The sequence below is a fragment of the Colobus angolensis genome, unplaced genomic scaffold (genome assembly GCF_000951035.1).
Source record: "Colobus angolensis palliatus isolate OR3802 unplaced genomic scaffold, Cang.pa_1.0 Scaffold34, whole genome shotgun sequence".
Lineage (NCBI taxonomy): Eukaryota > Metazoa > Chordata > Mammalia > Primates > Cercopithecidae > Colobus > Colobus angolensis.
In genome coordinates, this window is record NW_012116710.1 from 7,031,790 (window position 1) to 7,047,756 (window position 15,967).

General features: G+C 39.5%; 1 protein-coding gene across 3 annotated transcripts in view; it reads right to left on the reverse strand.

Annotated features, from left to right (window-relative positions):
• ZNF780B (zinc finger protein 780B) overlaps window positions 1-10,860 on the reverse strand; it is a 19,973-nt gene extending 9,113 nt beyond the window's left edge. Inside the window, exons 1-5 of one of the 3 annotated variants that reach the window (XM_011952460.1) lie at window positions 10,827-10,860; window positions 10,062-10,130; window positions 4,679-4,732; window positions 3,039-3,165; window positions 1,456-1,551 (exon numbers count right to left, since the gene is read on the reverse strand). In XM_011952460.1, coding sequence (XP_011807850.1) covers window positions 1,456-1,551; window positions 3,039-3,165; window positions 4,679-4,687 — 232 coding nt within the window. In that variant the 5' untranslated portion in view covers window positions 4,688-4,732; window positions 10,062-10,130; window positions 10,827-10,860. The other 2 variants (XM_011952461.1, XM_011952462.1) reach the window with 2 other exon arrangements.
• Between the last annotated feature and the right edge of the window lie 5,107 nt (window positions 10,861-15,967).

The window sequence follows — 15,967 nt, forward strand, 5'->3', positions numbered from 1 at the left end:
AGAGTGAGACCCTGTCTCAAAAAAAAAAAAAAAAAAAGAAAGACAAATATCGTATGTTCTCATTCATATCTGCAGGCTGAAAAGAGATCTCAGAGGTAGAGAACAGAATGATAGAAATCAGAGGTTGGGAAGGGTGTGTGTTGAGGGGTGGGGGATGAAGAGGAGTTGGTTAATATTACAAACATACAGGTAAATAGAAGGAATGACTTCTAATGTTCATTAGCAGAGTAGAGTGACTCTAATTAACAATAATGTATTGTATATTTCAAAATAGCTAGAAGAAGACTTGAAATGTTCCTATCACAAAAAAATGATAAACACTCCTCTGGTGGATTTGATGGATACCTCACATACCCTGACACTTGCTCATTACACATTCTATACATATAACAAAACATAACGTGTATCCCATAAATATGTACAAATATTGGGTATCAATTAAAAATGAATAAATAACTCTTGAAGAACTTCCCACATTCCTCACAATGATAGTCAAAAACCCTGTATGATACGACTCCGGCCTAACTCTCAGACCTCTCTTCCTGCTGTTCCATCACTTACTCCACCTTCGTGTTAACCTGCTCAGTCTGACTAGAATACTCTCACCTGGACACACAACTTGAACCCTTACTTCCCATCTCTATGCAAGCATGCCCACTTCAACACAGGCACCCTGAGCACCCAAGTTCTGCCATTTCACTCCATCACTCCTATTTCCTTGTCCTAATAGTACAATTCTCTGGTATTCCTTATATATTCATTTGCTTACTTGTTTGAGGCATGTCTTACAAACTGCTGGTAAAGTCCATGACGGCAGTGACTTTCTGTCTTGTTCATTACCTGTATGTTACAGTATTGACAGAGCCAAGCACATGCCTTCTAGGAATGTACACTCAATACATATTTACTGAATATGAACACATTTCTTAGTGAAAACCCATACAGAAATCTAAATGCAAAAGCAGAGTTGGAAAGTAGCTGAATCCAAAATACGTGTTAAAAGTTTACACTGGGGACCAGGAGAGTGTACACTGGGGGCCAGAAGTATTGGCTCATGCCTGTAATATCAGCCTACTTGGGAGGTTGAGGCAGGAAGACTACTTGAGGCCTAGAGTTCAAGATCAGCCGGGGCAACATAGCAAGATGCTGTCTCTTAAAAAATAATTTAAAAAACTGTTTAAAGTTTACGCTGGGAAAGAAAAAGGAAACTCACTCCATTAAAAGAGGAAGAAAACACCAGAAATTAGGTGATTAGTAAATGATGAAGTTCCTTGGGGATAGCTCCTATAGTGATCTTATTTCCTTGCCAGGTCTTGGGCATTTTTATCCAACGGGGGGACCTTGGGTCATTGAAGAAAGTTTTCCAAACCACATCTCAGGGGTGTGACTCCTCTCTGAGCACATGGCTGTCCAGGACAATGATGGCTTCCCCCTGCCTGCTTTGCTCTCACTTACCTGGATACCATCTGCTTGTTTCTTTCCTTACAACAATCCAGGGCTCTTTCTCTTGCTCTAGTAACGTAATCACATCTGGCTTAGAAATGGAACTTCCTGCTTAAAAGAAATAACACATGTAGAATTTTTTTTAATATAAAAATTTTTTTAAAACTGAGACCTAATTAAACTTATAATAAATTACAAGCCTAAACAATATTGAGAACAGACTCCAGATAAGAGAGGATTGAGTAAGGGATCAACTATGTTTAAAAAAAAAAAAGGGCCGGGCGCAGTGGCTCATACCTGTAATCCCAGCACTTTGGGAGGCCAGGGCGGGTGGATCACAAGGTCAGGAGATCGAGACCATCCTGGCTAACACCAAATGAAACCCTGTCTCTACTAAAAATATAAAAAATTAGCCGGGCATGGTGGCGGGTGCCTGTGGTCCCAGCTACTCGGGAGGCTGAGGCAGAAGAATGGCATGAACCCGGGAGGCGGAGCTTGCAGGGAGCCAAGATTGCGCCACTGCACTCCAGCCTGGGCAACAGAGTGAGACTCCGTCTCAAAAAAAAAAAAAAGGACTTTCATTTAAACTAATAGAAACTTATCCTTCAAGAGGACGTATAATTTAGTGGTTGACAGCAGGAACCTTCAAGCCAGATTACCTGGTTGAAATCCTGTCTCTGCCATCCACTAGTACTTTGACATTAAGCAAGTCACTTGAACTCTCTGTCCTTCAGTTTTCCCAACTCTAAAACAGGAATGATAATAATACCTGTTTTATAGGATTGATACTAATATTAAATAAGGTAATATATGTAAAATACTTCTAACATTCACTGATATGTAGTAGCACAAAGTTAACAATTATTATGTTTACTGTCATTATTTATTTTGCATCCTTAGACACTTCCAGCTCATTTTAAGAATTTTCACCACACAGAAAAGCATACACTTCATGGCCTGAAACTTTCAACTACAAAACAAGTAACAGAATGTTTGTTGACGGAAATGGAATACATTGACTTTAGTGCTAAATGAATTCTGTCAACCTAATATGTAAATCGTTGAGGCTTTTGTTTTGTTTTGTTTTTTGAGACAGTGTCTTGCTCTGTTGCCCAGGCTAAAGTACAGTGGCATGACCATGGCTCTCTGCTGCCTTGACCTCCCAGGCTCAAGCAATCACAGAGTCTCTTTTGATAGAAAAACTCAACACACTCTTCTCCTTATAGGTGGGCCAGAAAAACAAAAACAAACAAGAAAATCTACAGTAATTCTGAGGTCAAACATAATATGAAACCCGGTTCTTGAACAATATCATTCAACGAATATGCAAGATTTCCAACTCAGCCCCATGGTCATGAAGCGAGAGAGGGGATTACAGAGACGACCAGCATAATGGAGGAGGCCACTGTGGAGTAGGCAAGATGCAGGGGCTCCAGGGAAGTGCCTATTTTCAATCCAACAAATCTCAATCCATTCCTTTGGGAATAAGAAGAAGGAATCCAACTACCTCTTAAAACACAGCCCTAAAATTCATGGTGAAGAAAGCTGATATTCCAGAGAACAGATGCTAAATTAACTGGGGCAGATGACCTTACCCAGTGAGATCAGGTGGCTGTAGTTCTCCAACATCACATCCCTGTACAAGGTCCTCTGTTCAGGCTGCAGGCACTCCCACTCCTCCTGAGAGAAGTCAATGGCCACATCCCTGAATGTCACTGATCCCTGAAACCACAAACACGTGTATTAAGGTGAAATTGAAGAAAATTGTTTCAAGACGAAAGGAGAGGAAGTGAAAGATTAAACTGCAATAAAGGAGCAATATGGAAAATTGCAGAATGCCTACACATTCTTCAAGAATCCCGCTTCTGGCCTGGCATGGTGGCTCAGGCCTGCTATACCAGCACTTTGGGAGACCAAGATGGAAGGACCACTTGAGCCCAGGAGTTTGCAAACAGCCTGGGCAACATAACAAGATGCACTCCCTGCAAAAAAGAAAGAAAGAAAGAAAGAACTGTTGTAGTGGCATGTGCCTGTAGTCCCAGCTACTTGGGAAGCTGAGGTGGGAGTATCGCTCGAGCCTGGGAATTCAATGCTGCAGTAAAGTGTGATGGCACTACTGCATTCCAGCCTGGACTACAGAGTGAGACCCTGTCTCAAAAAAAAAAAAAAAAAAGGTAGTAGCATACAGTTGAGGAACGCCCTTAATCCTCAAGCTCATTGTGATATCAGATGATAGCAAAAGGATTTTTTCTTGTCAATGACAAATGATTTTTATAAGCTGCATAAAATTCAAAATAACTGACATATTAGATTTAGTCATTTTTTTCTATTTATACATTTAAGATGGTCAGAGTCTCTAAGCTTTTCCCCAATTCAGAGAATCTGTAATCACCTACCACTCATGCTCTGAATAATCTCCATTACTGCCCACTGTTCTCACTGATCACTTTCCTAAGAGCCTCATAAAGCAGAACACCTTGTCACACTTGCAGACTGAGGCCACTCACTATGGAATTCTACCTTTGCTACTTGGAAAGCTCCAGTCTGTGGAGAAGTTTCAAGGTGTTCCAAAGTGTGGTCAAATGCAACAATCATCTGTAACTTATCAAACCCACAAGACCGTGTGTCCCTGTGGGGACCGACTCCTCCACTGTTCCAACATTCTTTCTGACCAAGGACTGAGCTCAGAGCACAGACTGAATAACCAGCTCAAAGAAAACATCAAAGCCAGTGGGAAAACAGAGGTATGAATAGGAAGAGCGCTGACCTTTATTTTTTGGTCACCAACCTTCACTGTAATGGGACAAACTGGGGTGTAAGATCGTGGATCCTGGCCGGGCGCAGTGGCTCACACCAGTAATCCCAGCACTTTGGGAGGCCGAGGTAGGGGGATCACGAGGTCAGGAGATCAAGACCATCCTGGCCAACATGGTGAAACCCCGTCTCTACTAAAAATACAAAAAATTAGCTGGGCATGGTGGTGGGCGCCTGTAATCCCAGCTACTCAGGAGGCTGAGGCAAGAGAATCGCTTGAACCCAGGAGGCGGAAGTTGCAGTGAGCTGAGATCACGCCACTGCACTCCAGCCTGGGTGAAAGAGCAAGACTCCATCTCAAAAAAAAAAAAAAAAAAAAAAAAAGGTGTTGATCCTTAGGTAAGAAGCTTCAGGTGAAATAATAAGTCACCTAACCTGAAAGTCACCATATTTCAAGAAGAAGAGAGAACTACCAACTTACATGGACCATGTTTCTAGAATTACAAAATTGGTCAATCTTCCTCGGGCTTCTTCCCTGGAAAACAACAAGAAACAAAAGGCCATAAGTCAAGCTGTGTCCCAAAGCACTAGAGCAAATAACTATTTTATCCTCCATTCCTATTTCTCAACTACTCCTGCTAACATGCACACTTCCACCCCTCCCCCATCACTCCCTTTTCCCCTACACACACTCTCTCACAAATAAACTGGCAGTGAACAGGTGGAGTGTGGATGAAACCAAGCTCTCGCCTACATCCCAGGGAACCTGCAGCAGAAGCATGATTGCCCAGCACAGGCATTTCGACCTTGAAGTTGCTCAAAAGACACTCCAGCAGGAGGGCTTCCAGCCAGTCCTCCAGTCTGGGGATACCTATCTTGGCTTAGGACTGGGCCTCTGATCCTGCTGTAAGCAGTTCTCCTCCCCTAGCCCCACCTTTCAGAGCTGAGAAGGGATCACATCTCCAATCCAGAACCTCTCTGTGAACTCAGGATTGGGTGCAGTGGGGCAAGGCATGAGAACTGGAAAGGATATAGACAGAATTGCATGGGCAGAGTTCAGCATTCTGAGCTCACCAAAAGCCAGCTGGTTAAGTGCAGTTCAGAATAGCCATGTAATAGAATACGAAGTAATCATTAAATGTTCCAGACATACAATTAACAGAAAAATCAGGTTACAAAGCAGGATAGACAATATGATTACATTTGTAAAATATATGTATAAATATTAAGCAAGAGACTAATAGACATCAATAGAAAAAAATTTAGGCGTATGCATGCTAACAGTACTTATCTCTGTGTTGTAGCCCCAATTTTCTTCCTTTTGCTTAAGAGTACTTCATAATTGTGACTATGCCCAGGCATTAAGTTGGAATATATAATTATATTCTCTCACACACACATATATATATATACACACACATGCACATGTGTATGTTATCTGTATATGTACATATTTAAATATACATACACATTTTTTTTTCCTGTGAGGAAGCTGTTCTCCAAATTAGATGAAAGACACCTTTTATTTAGACATCTTCCTTTCAACTTGGGGACAAAAAAAGGAAACTCTACTGAGCTCTTGTTTTTATGTAGTAAGTTTGCATCCATTATTTCCCAATTCTTGACCAACACTAAGATGTCTATGTTTTTCTATGTATGTTAGTACAATTTCTAAAAAAAAAAATTGTCTACAAGTCCCCAATCAATATCTTGTATGCATTAATGATGGTCATATTTCTACATCCGAATTCAAAAATAAAAATAAAACGGAGTTATCAGAGAGTGAGTACTTTTAATCATAAAAAACAAAAAACTGAGCCTGTCATGAGGATCAACAGAAAAGATTAATGTGACTACAACAAATAATATCAGCTAGTTCTGATATCCTTTAGCTGTATCTCACCAATATAATTAGACATTTTCCTTATCAAGACTCTTCTCTGAATGAACACAATGCAGATACGTGGCATCTGGAAACTACATGAGAAAATCTGTGGAATATACATCATCATGTTTGGGTTCCCTTCTTCACCAAATAACTCATTAAAATACCATTTTGGATATAATTCCTACAGAATGCCTTACAAAAACCCTATCTTAGTATATGGGATTCATATACATGTAACATTTTCATGAGCATTATTGTTCATAGCATGAATACTGCTTAATGGTATATCAAATATTTCTTTCCATAATTCTTTATAGACATCATTTTATTAGCTGCATAATACTCTATCACTTGAGTCTAGTATAATTTGCTTAGTGATTTCCATATTACAGGACACTTAGTTTATATGAGGTCATTTACAGTGTCATTCCAGGTATCACAGTCTTTTGATTCTAGACTAAGGTTTTTCACCCTAGGCACTACTGACATATTGTGGTGTATAATCCTTTGTTGGGGCTGTGGGGAGAGTTATCCTGTGCACGGTACAATGTTCAGCAGCATCCCTGACCTCTGTCCACTAGATCTAAGCAGCACCTCCCCCACAGTGTGACAACCAAAAGTTCTTAAACATCATCCCTGCTGAGAATCAATGTTTTATCTAGATCAGTGGATCCAAGCCTCATGGGTCACATACAGTTTTGATAGTCTTGATATGATATACTATTTCTCCCTCTAAAACCCACATTGATACATTTCCATAGTACTTCAATATATTATTTCAAGAGCTTTGTGGTCCCCAAGACCGTAAGTGGAGTTACAGGAACTCAGGTTAAGAATTTCAGTCCTACATTCTTTACAGAAATAGAAAAAAAAAATCCTAAAATTTGTATAGGACCACAAAAGACCCCAAATAGTCAAAGCAGTCTGGAGCAAAAAGAACAAAGTGGAGGCATCAAACTACCTGACTTCAATATATACTACAAAGCTACAGTAACCAAAACAGCCTGGTACTGACATAAAAATAGACACCTAGGCAAACGGAACAGAATAGAATGCCCCAGAATAAATTCATGTGTTTACAACCAACTGATTTTTGAGACAGGTACCGAGAACATACAATAAGGAAAAGACAGTCTCTTCAATATATACTGTTGTAAAAACTAGGTAGTCATACACAGAAGAATGAAATTAGACCCTTTTCTCAAACCATTATACAAAAATCAACTCTAAATGGATTAAAGATTTAAATGTAAGATCCCAAACTATGAAACAAATAGAAAAAAACGTACGGGGAAAGCTCCATGACATTGGCCTGAGCAATAATTTTTTTTTTGGAAATGACTTCAAAAGCACAGGCAACAAAAGCAAACATAGACAAATGAAATTACATCAAGCTAAAAAAGCTTCTGCACAGCAAAGTGAAGAGACTACCTACAGAATGAGAGAAAATATTTGCAATAATATATCTGATAAGGGGTTAATATCCAAAATGTGTGAGGAACTCAACAGCAAGAAAACAACCCGATTAAAAAATGGGCAAAGGACCTGATAAACACATCTCAAAAGACGACATATAAATGGCCACAGTATATGAAAAAATACTCAACATCACTAATCATCAGGGAAATGAAATTTAAACCTACAATAAGATATCACTTCATATGTATGGGGGTGGCTATTGAAAAGACGTAAGTTAACAAATGTTGGTGAGAATGTAGAGAAATGTGAACCATTGCACACTGTTGGTGAGAATGTAAAGTGACAAAGACATTATGGAAAACAGTATGGAAGTTCTTCAAAAAATTAGAACTAGAACTACCATATGATCCAGCAATCCACTACTGGGTATACATCCAAAGGAAATGAAATCTGTATGTCAAAGAGACATCTGCACACCCATTTTTATTGCAGCACTATTCACGACAGCCAAGATATGGAATCAATCTAAGTGTCTATCAATGAATGGATAAAGAAAATGTGGTATATATATACAATGGAAAACTAGCTATAAAAATAGGGAAATGCTGTCATTCCCAACAACATGGATGAACCTGGCGAACATCATATTAAGTGAAGTAAGCCAGGCACAGAAAGACACATGATTTCACTCATCAGTGGAATCTAAAAAAATGTTTATATAGGCCAGATGCGGTGGCTAACACCTGTAATCCCAGCACTTTCAAAAGAGGAGGCAAAGGCTGAGACAGGCGGATCACTAAGGTCCGGAGTTCGAGACCACCCTGGCCAACATGGCGAAACCCTGTCTCTACTAAAAATATAAAAATAAGCTGGGTGTGGTGGCGCACACCTGTAGTCCCAGCTACTCGGAAGTCTGGGGCAGGAGAATCACTTGAACCCAGGAGGCAGAGGTTGCAGTGAACCGAGATTGTGCCACTGCACTCCAGCCTGGGCAACAGAGTGAGACACTCTCTCAAAAAGAAGAAAAGAGTTGATATCATAGAATTAGAGAAGAGAATGCTGTTTACAGGTTGGGGGTAATGTGGGTGAGGGAGGGAAGGTGGTGTTGGTTGGGGAAATGTTGGTCAAAGGATATACAATTTCAGGAAGATAAGAGAAATAAGTTCAAGAAATCTATTACACGACAGCATATCTACAATTAATAACTATTCTGTAGTCTTGAAAAATTCTAAGAGAGTGGCTATTAAGTGTTCTCACCACAAAAATGATAACTATGTGAGCTAATGCATTGCTAATTAGCTAGATTCAATCATTCCACAATGTACATATACTATAAAACATCATGTTGCACACGATAAATACATACAATTTTATCTGTCAATTTAAAAAGAATTTCTGTCCTAGATCATCTGAGCAACTCATTTTCTTACTATGCAAGCAGCAACCACAATGACTCACACATTCCCAATGCTCCTGTCCTACAGACAGTCAAGGGAAATGACCTAAAATGGCCACACAAAAACAAAAGTTAAAACATTAAACATTTATTATTATATGCCTAGCACTGCTCTAAGAGGCTTTACAGTATTCATTCATTCTAATGTTCATTACAAGTCTGAGAAGACCAGAAACGGACAGAACAAACATTCCAACCCAGATACTCTGGATCCACTCCCCTATTCTTAACCACAATAGTGTACTGCCTCTCACAGTCCACACACGCAAATAGCCCGAAACGCAAGTGGAACTGCCAAACCTCAGAGAGATCTGGCAATAATTACAATTATAATCTCATGGACTCTCCCAAACAAATCCTGATTCTTGATACCAATTTCTGTGCAATCACTCTCCGACTCCTGAAAGCCTCACAGAGGAAATCACCCATCTCCATTCCTCCCTGCTTTGAAAAGGAGGCCTGTAAAGACAATCAGATACCCGGTGTGCGATTCCACAAACTAATCTTCTTACCAAAGCAGAGTCTAAAATAAAGCTTTAATATAAACCTCTGGAGGACTATTTTTATACCAGCTTAGAAGAGAGCACACAGGAAGGTGTGAATGATTTGCCAAATGGTTCTGTGAATATAAACTGTAAAAGTGGGGAGAGGGCGGAGCGGGGGGGGGGCGACGCAATGGGAGGGGGCAAGAATCAATTTGCATATTCTCCTGAAATTCACTAAAAATTTACTGGAACTTTTTTTTTTTTGACGGAGTCTCACTCTGTGGTCGCCCAGGTTGGAGTGCAGTAGCGCGATCTCGGCTTACTGCAAGCTCTGCTTGCCGGATTCACGCCATTCTTCTGCTTCAACCTCCCGAGCAGCTGAGACTACAGGCACCCACCACCACGCCAGGCTAATTTTTTTTGGTGTTGTATTTTTAGTAGAGACAGGGTTTCACCGTGTTAGCCAGGATGGTCTCGATCTCCTGACCTCGCGATCTGCCCGCCTCGGCCTCTCAAAGTGCTGGGATTACAGGCGTGAGACACGGCGCCCGGCAGGAACTTATATATTCTGAAATCAAAAACGCATGTCTTAAACAAATACAAAGCGCAAACTCACCCTTGACTTAAGTGTGCAGCAGTAACGCTCTCATCCTCCTCCCGGTCCTTCTTTTGGATACTGGTACCACTGGGAAAGGATACGGCAAGCGTGAGACTCTAGGCTTTTCTTGGAGCGCAGACTAAGTTTGAAAGCACCCTCCATGGCCACAACTGCCCTCACTTCGTACGAAATGAGAAGGAAATAAAAGGAGGAGGAATCGGTCCGAATTCGAAGCTGGTTCCTGGGGACAGATCTCTGAAGGGATGCTGGGTTCTGAACATGTAGCTGCCCTCCTGGGGGGCTCTCAAGAGACACTTCCAGCTCTCAAATTCCCACCCCGAGTCCAGATCTGCGCCTTCTTATGCAAAACTTCATTCTCGGCTCAATATCTGACCTCCCTACTGGGGCAATTCTTCTGCTGCAGCCTCCGCAGCTTTGAAGGGGAAAGACGGAGGAAGCAGCAGGAGCCTAGTACCACTGGCACAGTGACACTCACACAGCCCCAGCAAAACGCACTGCGTCCACAAGCCCTCCCGGTCCTGTGCACAGGGCCTCACGCACACACTCACAGAGTCCCTTCCGTCACCCAAGATCACACAATCCCCCTCGTCTGATGCCCGCGCACACGCACGCCTAGGGATCTGGCAGATTCCGTCTGCGCCCCGGGTTCCTCTGAGCGCCTCGCTCTCGCCCACCCGCACTGCCGGGTCGGTCAGGTTCGAGTCCCAGTCCACGAAGACCTCCCGCAGCCACCAATTTCTCCTTAGGACGTGAAGACCTTACCCAGCTACGTCGTCAACCCCTGGAGGCCGGAAGTGGAACCGTTAATTCCGGTGCGGTGGCCTCTGGGAAATGCAGTCCTGAGCAGAAAGCGCCTCAGAAGCCTTGGGCTCTAGTCTGTTCAGGTTGATCCCAGCATACACTGGAGGCTCCTAAGGGAGCCGAGCCTAATGGATTTGTGGGAGTTCCAGACCGTGGGGTGCAGAGGTTGCGGCCCCGGGCGAGGATCCTCATCTGAGAGAAGCGTTGCTCTTCTCGGTGAGTCAGTGTAAATTACCTTTTCTCTCCATGCAGAAGAATGCAAATAAGCAGAACTTTTAAAGAAGAATTTAAAGTAAAATTACGTCAAAATGTAGCTGCTTTGACCTCTTTCGTCTCAGATCCCAGCATAGGCTTCCACTTTGTGCTGTTTGAAGGGACTTAGGATAAATTTGAAAAATTTGAACTAAAGAAATGGTTGGAGAGGCCGGGCGCGGTGGCTCACACCTGTAATCCCCAGCACTTTGGGAGGCCGAGGAGGGCAGATCACGAGGTCAGGAGTTCGAGACCATCCTGGCCAACGTGGTGAAACCTCGTCTCTACTAAAAATACAAAAATGAGCCGGGCGTGGTGGCGTGTGCCTGTAATCCCAGCTACTCGGGGGGCTGAGGCAGGAGAATTGCTTGAACCCGGGAGGCAGAGGTTGCAGTGAGCTGAGATCACGCCACTGCACTCCAGCCTGGCCACATAGCGAGACTCCGTCTCAAAGAAAAAAAAAAGGAAAGAAAAGAAATGGTTGGTTTTACTAGAAGAGGAAGTGTGGTTTGCATGAGAGATTTCAGAATCAAATATACTTGATTCTTAAAGACAATCTTCCTGTTATCTGGAGAGAAAAACGTGATTCAGGACGGCATGGAAATGGATAAAAGTACACAGAGAATTACTTGCCTTATCTTGAAGGATGAATAATTAACACATTTTCTTAAAATAGTCTAAACAAATGCGAAAGGGGGCTTGTTTTTTGTAGGAAGAGCTCGATTTCACTGTTGCAATCTAGCAAAATTGAACTTTCAAAATGATTTTTGTAGTTTCCTATGCTACCTAAGGAGGAAACATGGAATAATAAAGAGCAAAATGTCTTTTCATTCCCGACTGTGACAGAAAACAAATAGCAAGATAACAAACTTAACTCTATCAATAATCACATTAAATGTAACTGGTTTAACACCTGAAGAAGGTTGTCGGGTTGGATTTTTTTTAAAAGTCAGACCCAAATACGTGCTACCTACAGGTAATACTTTAAATATAAAAGCACTAATAGGTTAAGAGTAAAATGATGGAAAAATATATACCATCCTAACACTAGTCAAAATAAAGCTGGAGTGGCTATATTAAAAACAAAATGACTTCAACAAAAAGACTGTATCAGGGATAAAGAAAGTTATGTCATAATAATGATGAAGGATACAGTTCTCCAGTGGAAAGAACAAACCTAAATTATGCCCTTAATAATACATCTTCTAAGTATGTGAGTTAAAACCTGTTAGAGTAATAAAGTGACAGACAAATCCACAATTACAATCAGATATTTCAACATATCTCTCTTGGTAATTGATAGAACTAACACAGGAAAGCAACAGGGTATAGATTATCTAAACAACATATCAACCTGCTTGATCTCATTTACACTTCTGGAACACTCTTCTCAAAGACAGTAAAATTCATCTTAGGTGGACAGGGGACACTTACCAGCATATACCATATTCTGGGCCATAAAACAAGTCTCGATAAATGGGTAAATGGACTCAAGTCATACAAAGCATGTTTTTGACACAAATGGAATTAAATTAGAAATCAATAACAGCTCACTATATATTGTCCAAAGTAGTAACAATTTGAAAATGTATGAATATTATGATAATTGAAATTATATAATGTTTGAAAATTTCCTTTATGAATCATAATTTTTTGTTATATCCTAAAGGGTAAAAAATAACACATTTACATTAAAACAAAATAATGTTTTTGTAGTAAGGAAAAAATTTTAAGCTATCTATATTGACTATACATTAAAAAGCAGAATAATTATTTTTGGTATATATTCCAATGCTTTAATCAGTTTCTTAGCCAGTATCACCATATTTTTAAGGACATTTTTTCAATGCAGTCTATTATTTTTAAACTTTGATAAAATTGTATGCACTCTTCAATGTTGGACTTTATGGTTAATAAACTTGAAATTATAGCTACCTTCAAAAGGCACTTCTTTGAACACCATATCTTTTAAATTGAGATATATACTCTGCATATACTAAGGTAATCAGAAGTCTTAGAATATATCCAATGAAATGGAAGATATCCTCATGAGTATTGTGAATATGGAATACTAGATTGCAAATATTTTAGCAGTTGATGTATTTTGCCTTCACAGTACATCTCTATTTTTTTTTTTTTTTTTGCCACTTAGTCTAGGAAGGGTACATTTATTTAAAAATTATTCCTAAAGCCAAACAAATTGGCTCAATTTATGATACCTTTGAATGTTAAGCCAAATTTAGGTGTTACAGAAACATAAACCTTCTCAATAGAATTCCATTCTAGCACAAATTGTAAATGTATCCAGTTAAAAATGGGAGCACCATCAAAAGACTACTGCCATAGCTGAAGAAATTCCTATGCAAAATTGAAGAATTTCAAAATTAAATCCTGTAAATAATATGTTATTTCATGACTTCATTCAGCTTCTTCCTTAATTTGTAGAACTAAATCCCACTGTCTTCATGTTGGCAAGTTCTGACAACTGAAACTCTGTTGAATTTCTATACTGAATAGTAGTGAGGATAGATGATATCACTGTTTTGTGCCAAATCACCAGAATCTTAAACAACCAAAAGGTCAAAGAACAAATAAAAAGAGAATTTAGAAAACATTTTAGATAAATACAAATAAAAACACGTTACTAAAGTTTATGAGATGCTTACTACACAGGGAAAAATTTATAACTCTACATGCCTATATAAAAGAGGAAAGATGTCAAATCAATGACCTAACTCTATACATTTAGGAATTAGAATATGAAAAATAGAAAAAAAAAAAAAACAAAGTCAGGAGAAGAAAGGAAATAATAAAGATAACAGGGGGGCTAGATTAAATATAAAATAGAAAAATAATAGAGAAAATTTACAAAATTAAAAGTTGGTTCTTTGAAAAGATCAAAAAAGTGCCAAAACTATGGCAGGACGGAACAAGAAAAAAGAGAAAACACCAAAATTACTAAAGTCAGAGCTGAAAGTGGAGACATTACTAACCTTACAAAAATGAAAATGATCATAGAAAAAAATGATAAACAATTATATGTCAACAAAATAACCTAAATGGAAAGGAAAAATTCCTAGAAACACACAAACTATCACTGACTCAAGAAAAAATAGAAAGTCTTAACAGGGAGTGATGTCAGCAAGATAGCAGAATGGGACTTTCCAGCACTTAGCTCTCACAGAAACATCAATTTAAACATCTATCTATGTATGAACAAACTTTCACAGGAGCTAAAGAATCCAAGTTGCTCACTCAGAGGGGATGGGAATGAAGCAGCTAGTAGACAACTGTCTCTGAGATAGCACAAATGTTGGATTTAGCAAAGATCTGAAAGCAACTATTTTAATTATGTTCAAAGAACTAAAACAAGCCATATGTAAAGAATTTAAAGAAGAGTATGACAATAATGTCCTGCCAATCAGAGACTATCAATAGAGAGATGGAAATTATTACTGCAATGAAAGCACTAAGTAGAAATTCTATAGTTGAAAAGTACAATAACTAAAATAAAAAATTCACTAGAACTCAATAGCAGATTTAGCCTGAAAAAAGAATTCATAAACTTGAAAATAGGCCAATAAAATTATGCAGTCTGAAGAACAGAAAGAAAAAAAGAAGAAATAGAAATGAAGAAGGCCAGGCATGGTGGCTCACACCTGTAATCCCAGCACTTTGGGAAGCAGAGGCGGGCAGATTACGAAGTCAGGAGTTCGAGACCAGCCTGGCCAATATGGTGAAACTGTGTCTCTACTAAAAATACAAAAATTAGCTGGGTGTGGTGGTGGGTACCTGTAGTCCCAGCTACTCAGGAGGCTGAGGCAGGAGAATTGCTTGAACCTGGGAGGTGGAGGTTGCAATGAGCCGAGATTGCACCACTGCACTCCAGCCTGGGTGACAGAGAGAGACTCCGTCTCACAAAAAAAGAAAAAAAGAAGAAGAAGAAAGCCTCAGAGATATGTAGTACCCCAAGAAAAACACCATCATACATATGGCAGGAGGGACAGAAGAAAAGAAAAAGGAATAATGCTTGAAAAATAATGACCAAACTCTTTGCAAAGTTGATCACTCACACACACACCCATTCATATACTTACAATACAAAATGTGAACACACTCCAAGAGAAGTGCAGACAAAACTTAAAGTATTTGTTGCCAGTAGACAGTAGACTTTCCTAATAAGAAATATTAAAGTTCTTTGGGATGAAAGGTGATACCAGATGGTAACTTGAATCCACACAAAGAAATAATGAGCAGTGATTAAAGTCATTACATAGGTAAATAAAAGATAATATACACTTTTACCCTTTTAACTGATTAAAGATAACTGCATAAAACCATAATTTTACAATTGTTTTGTTCATAATGTATAAAGTTGTCATTTGTGTCACATTTGTATTACTATAATAGCACAAAGGAAGGGGAGGAAGGGATCTATATTGCAGCAAACTTTCTATATACTATTAGTATTATTTAATCTATTTTGATTAAAATTTTATTTCTAATTTTTTGTGGAGACAGGGCCTCACTATATTGCCCAGGCTGGTCTTGAACTCCTAGCCTCAGGCAATCCTCCCACCTCGGCCTCCCAGAGTACTGGGATTACAGGTGTGAGCCACCATGCCTGGCCACTGTTAATATTATATTAGTAACAATGTCAATTAGATTTTTTAAAGCTAAGATGTATATTAGGGTTTTTTTTTAACTGAAAACAAACAGATGGAAAACAAAAGGATGGCAAAAGATACAAATAGATACCATACCAATGGTGATCAGAAGAGAACAAGAATGGTTAATACCACCATCAGACAAAATAGACTTTTTAAGTGTTACTAGAGAAAAAGAGAGAC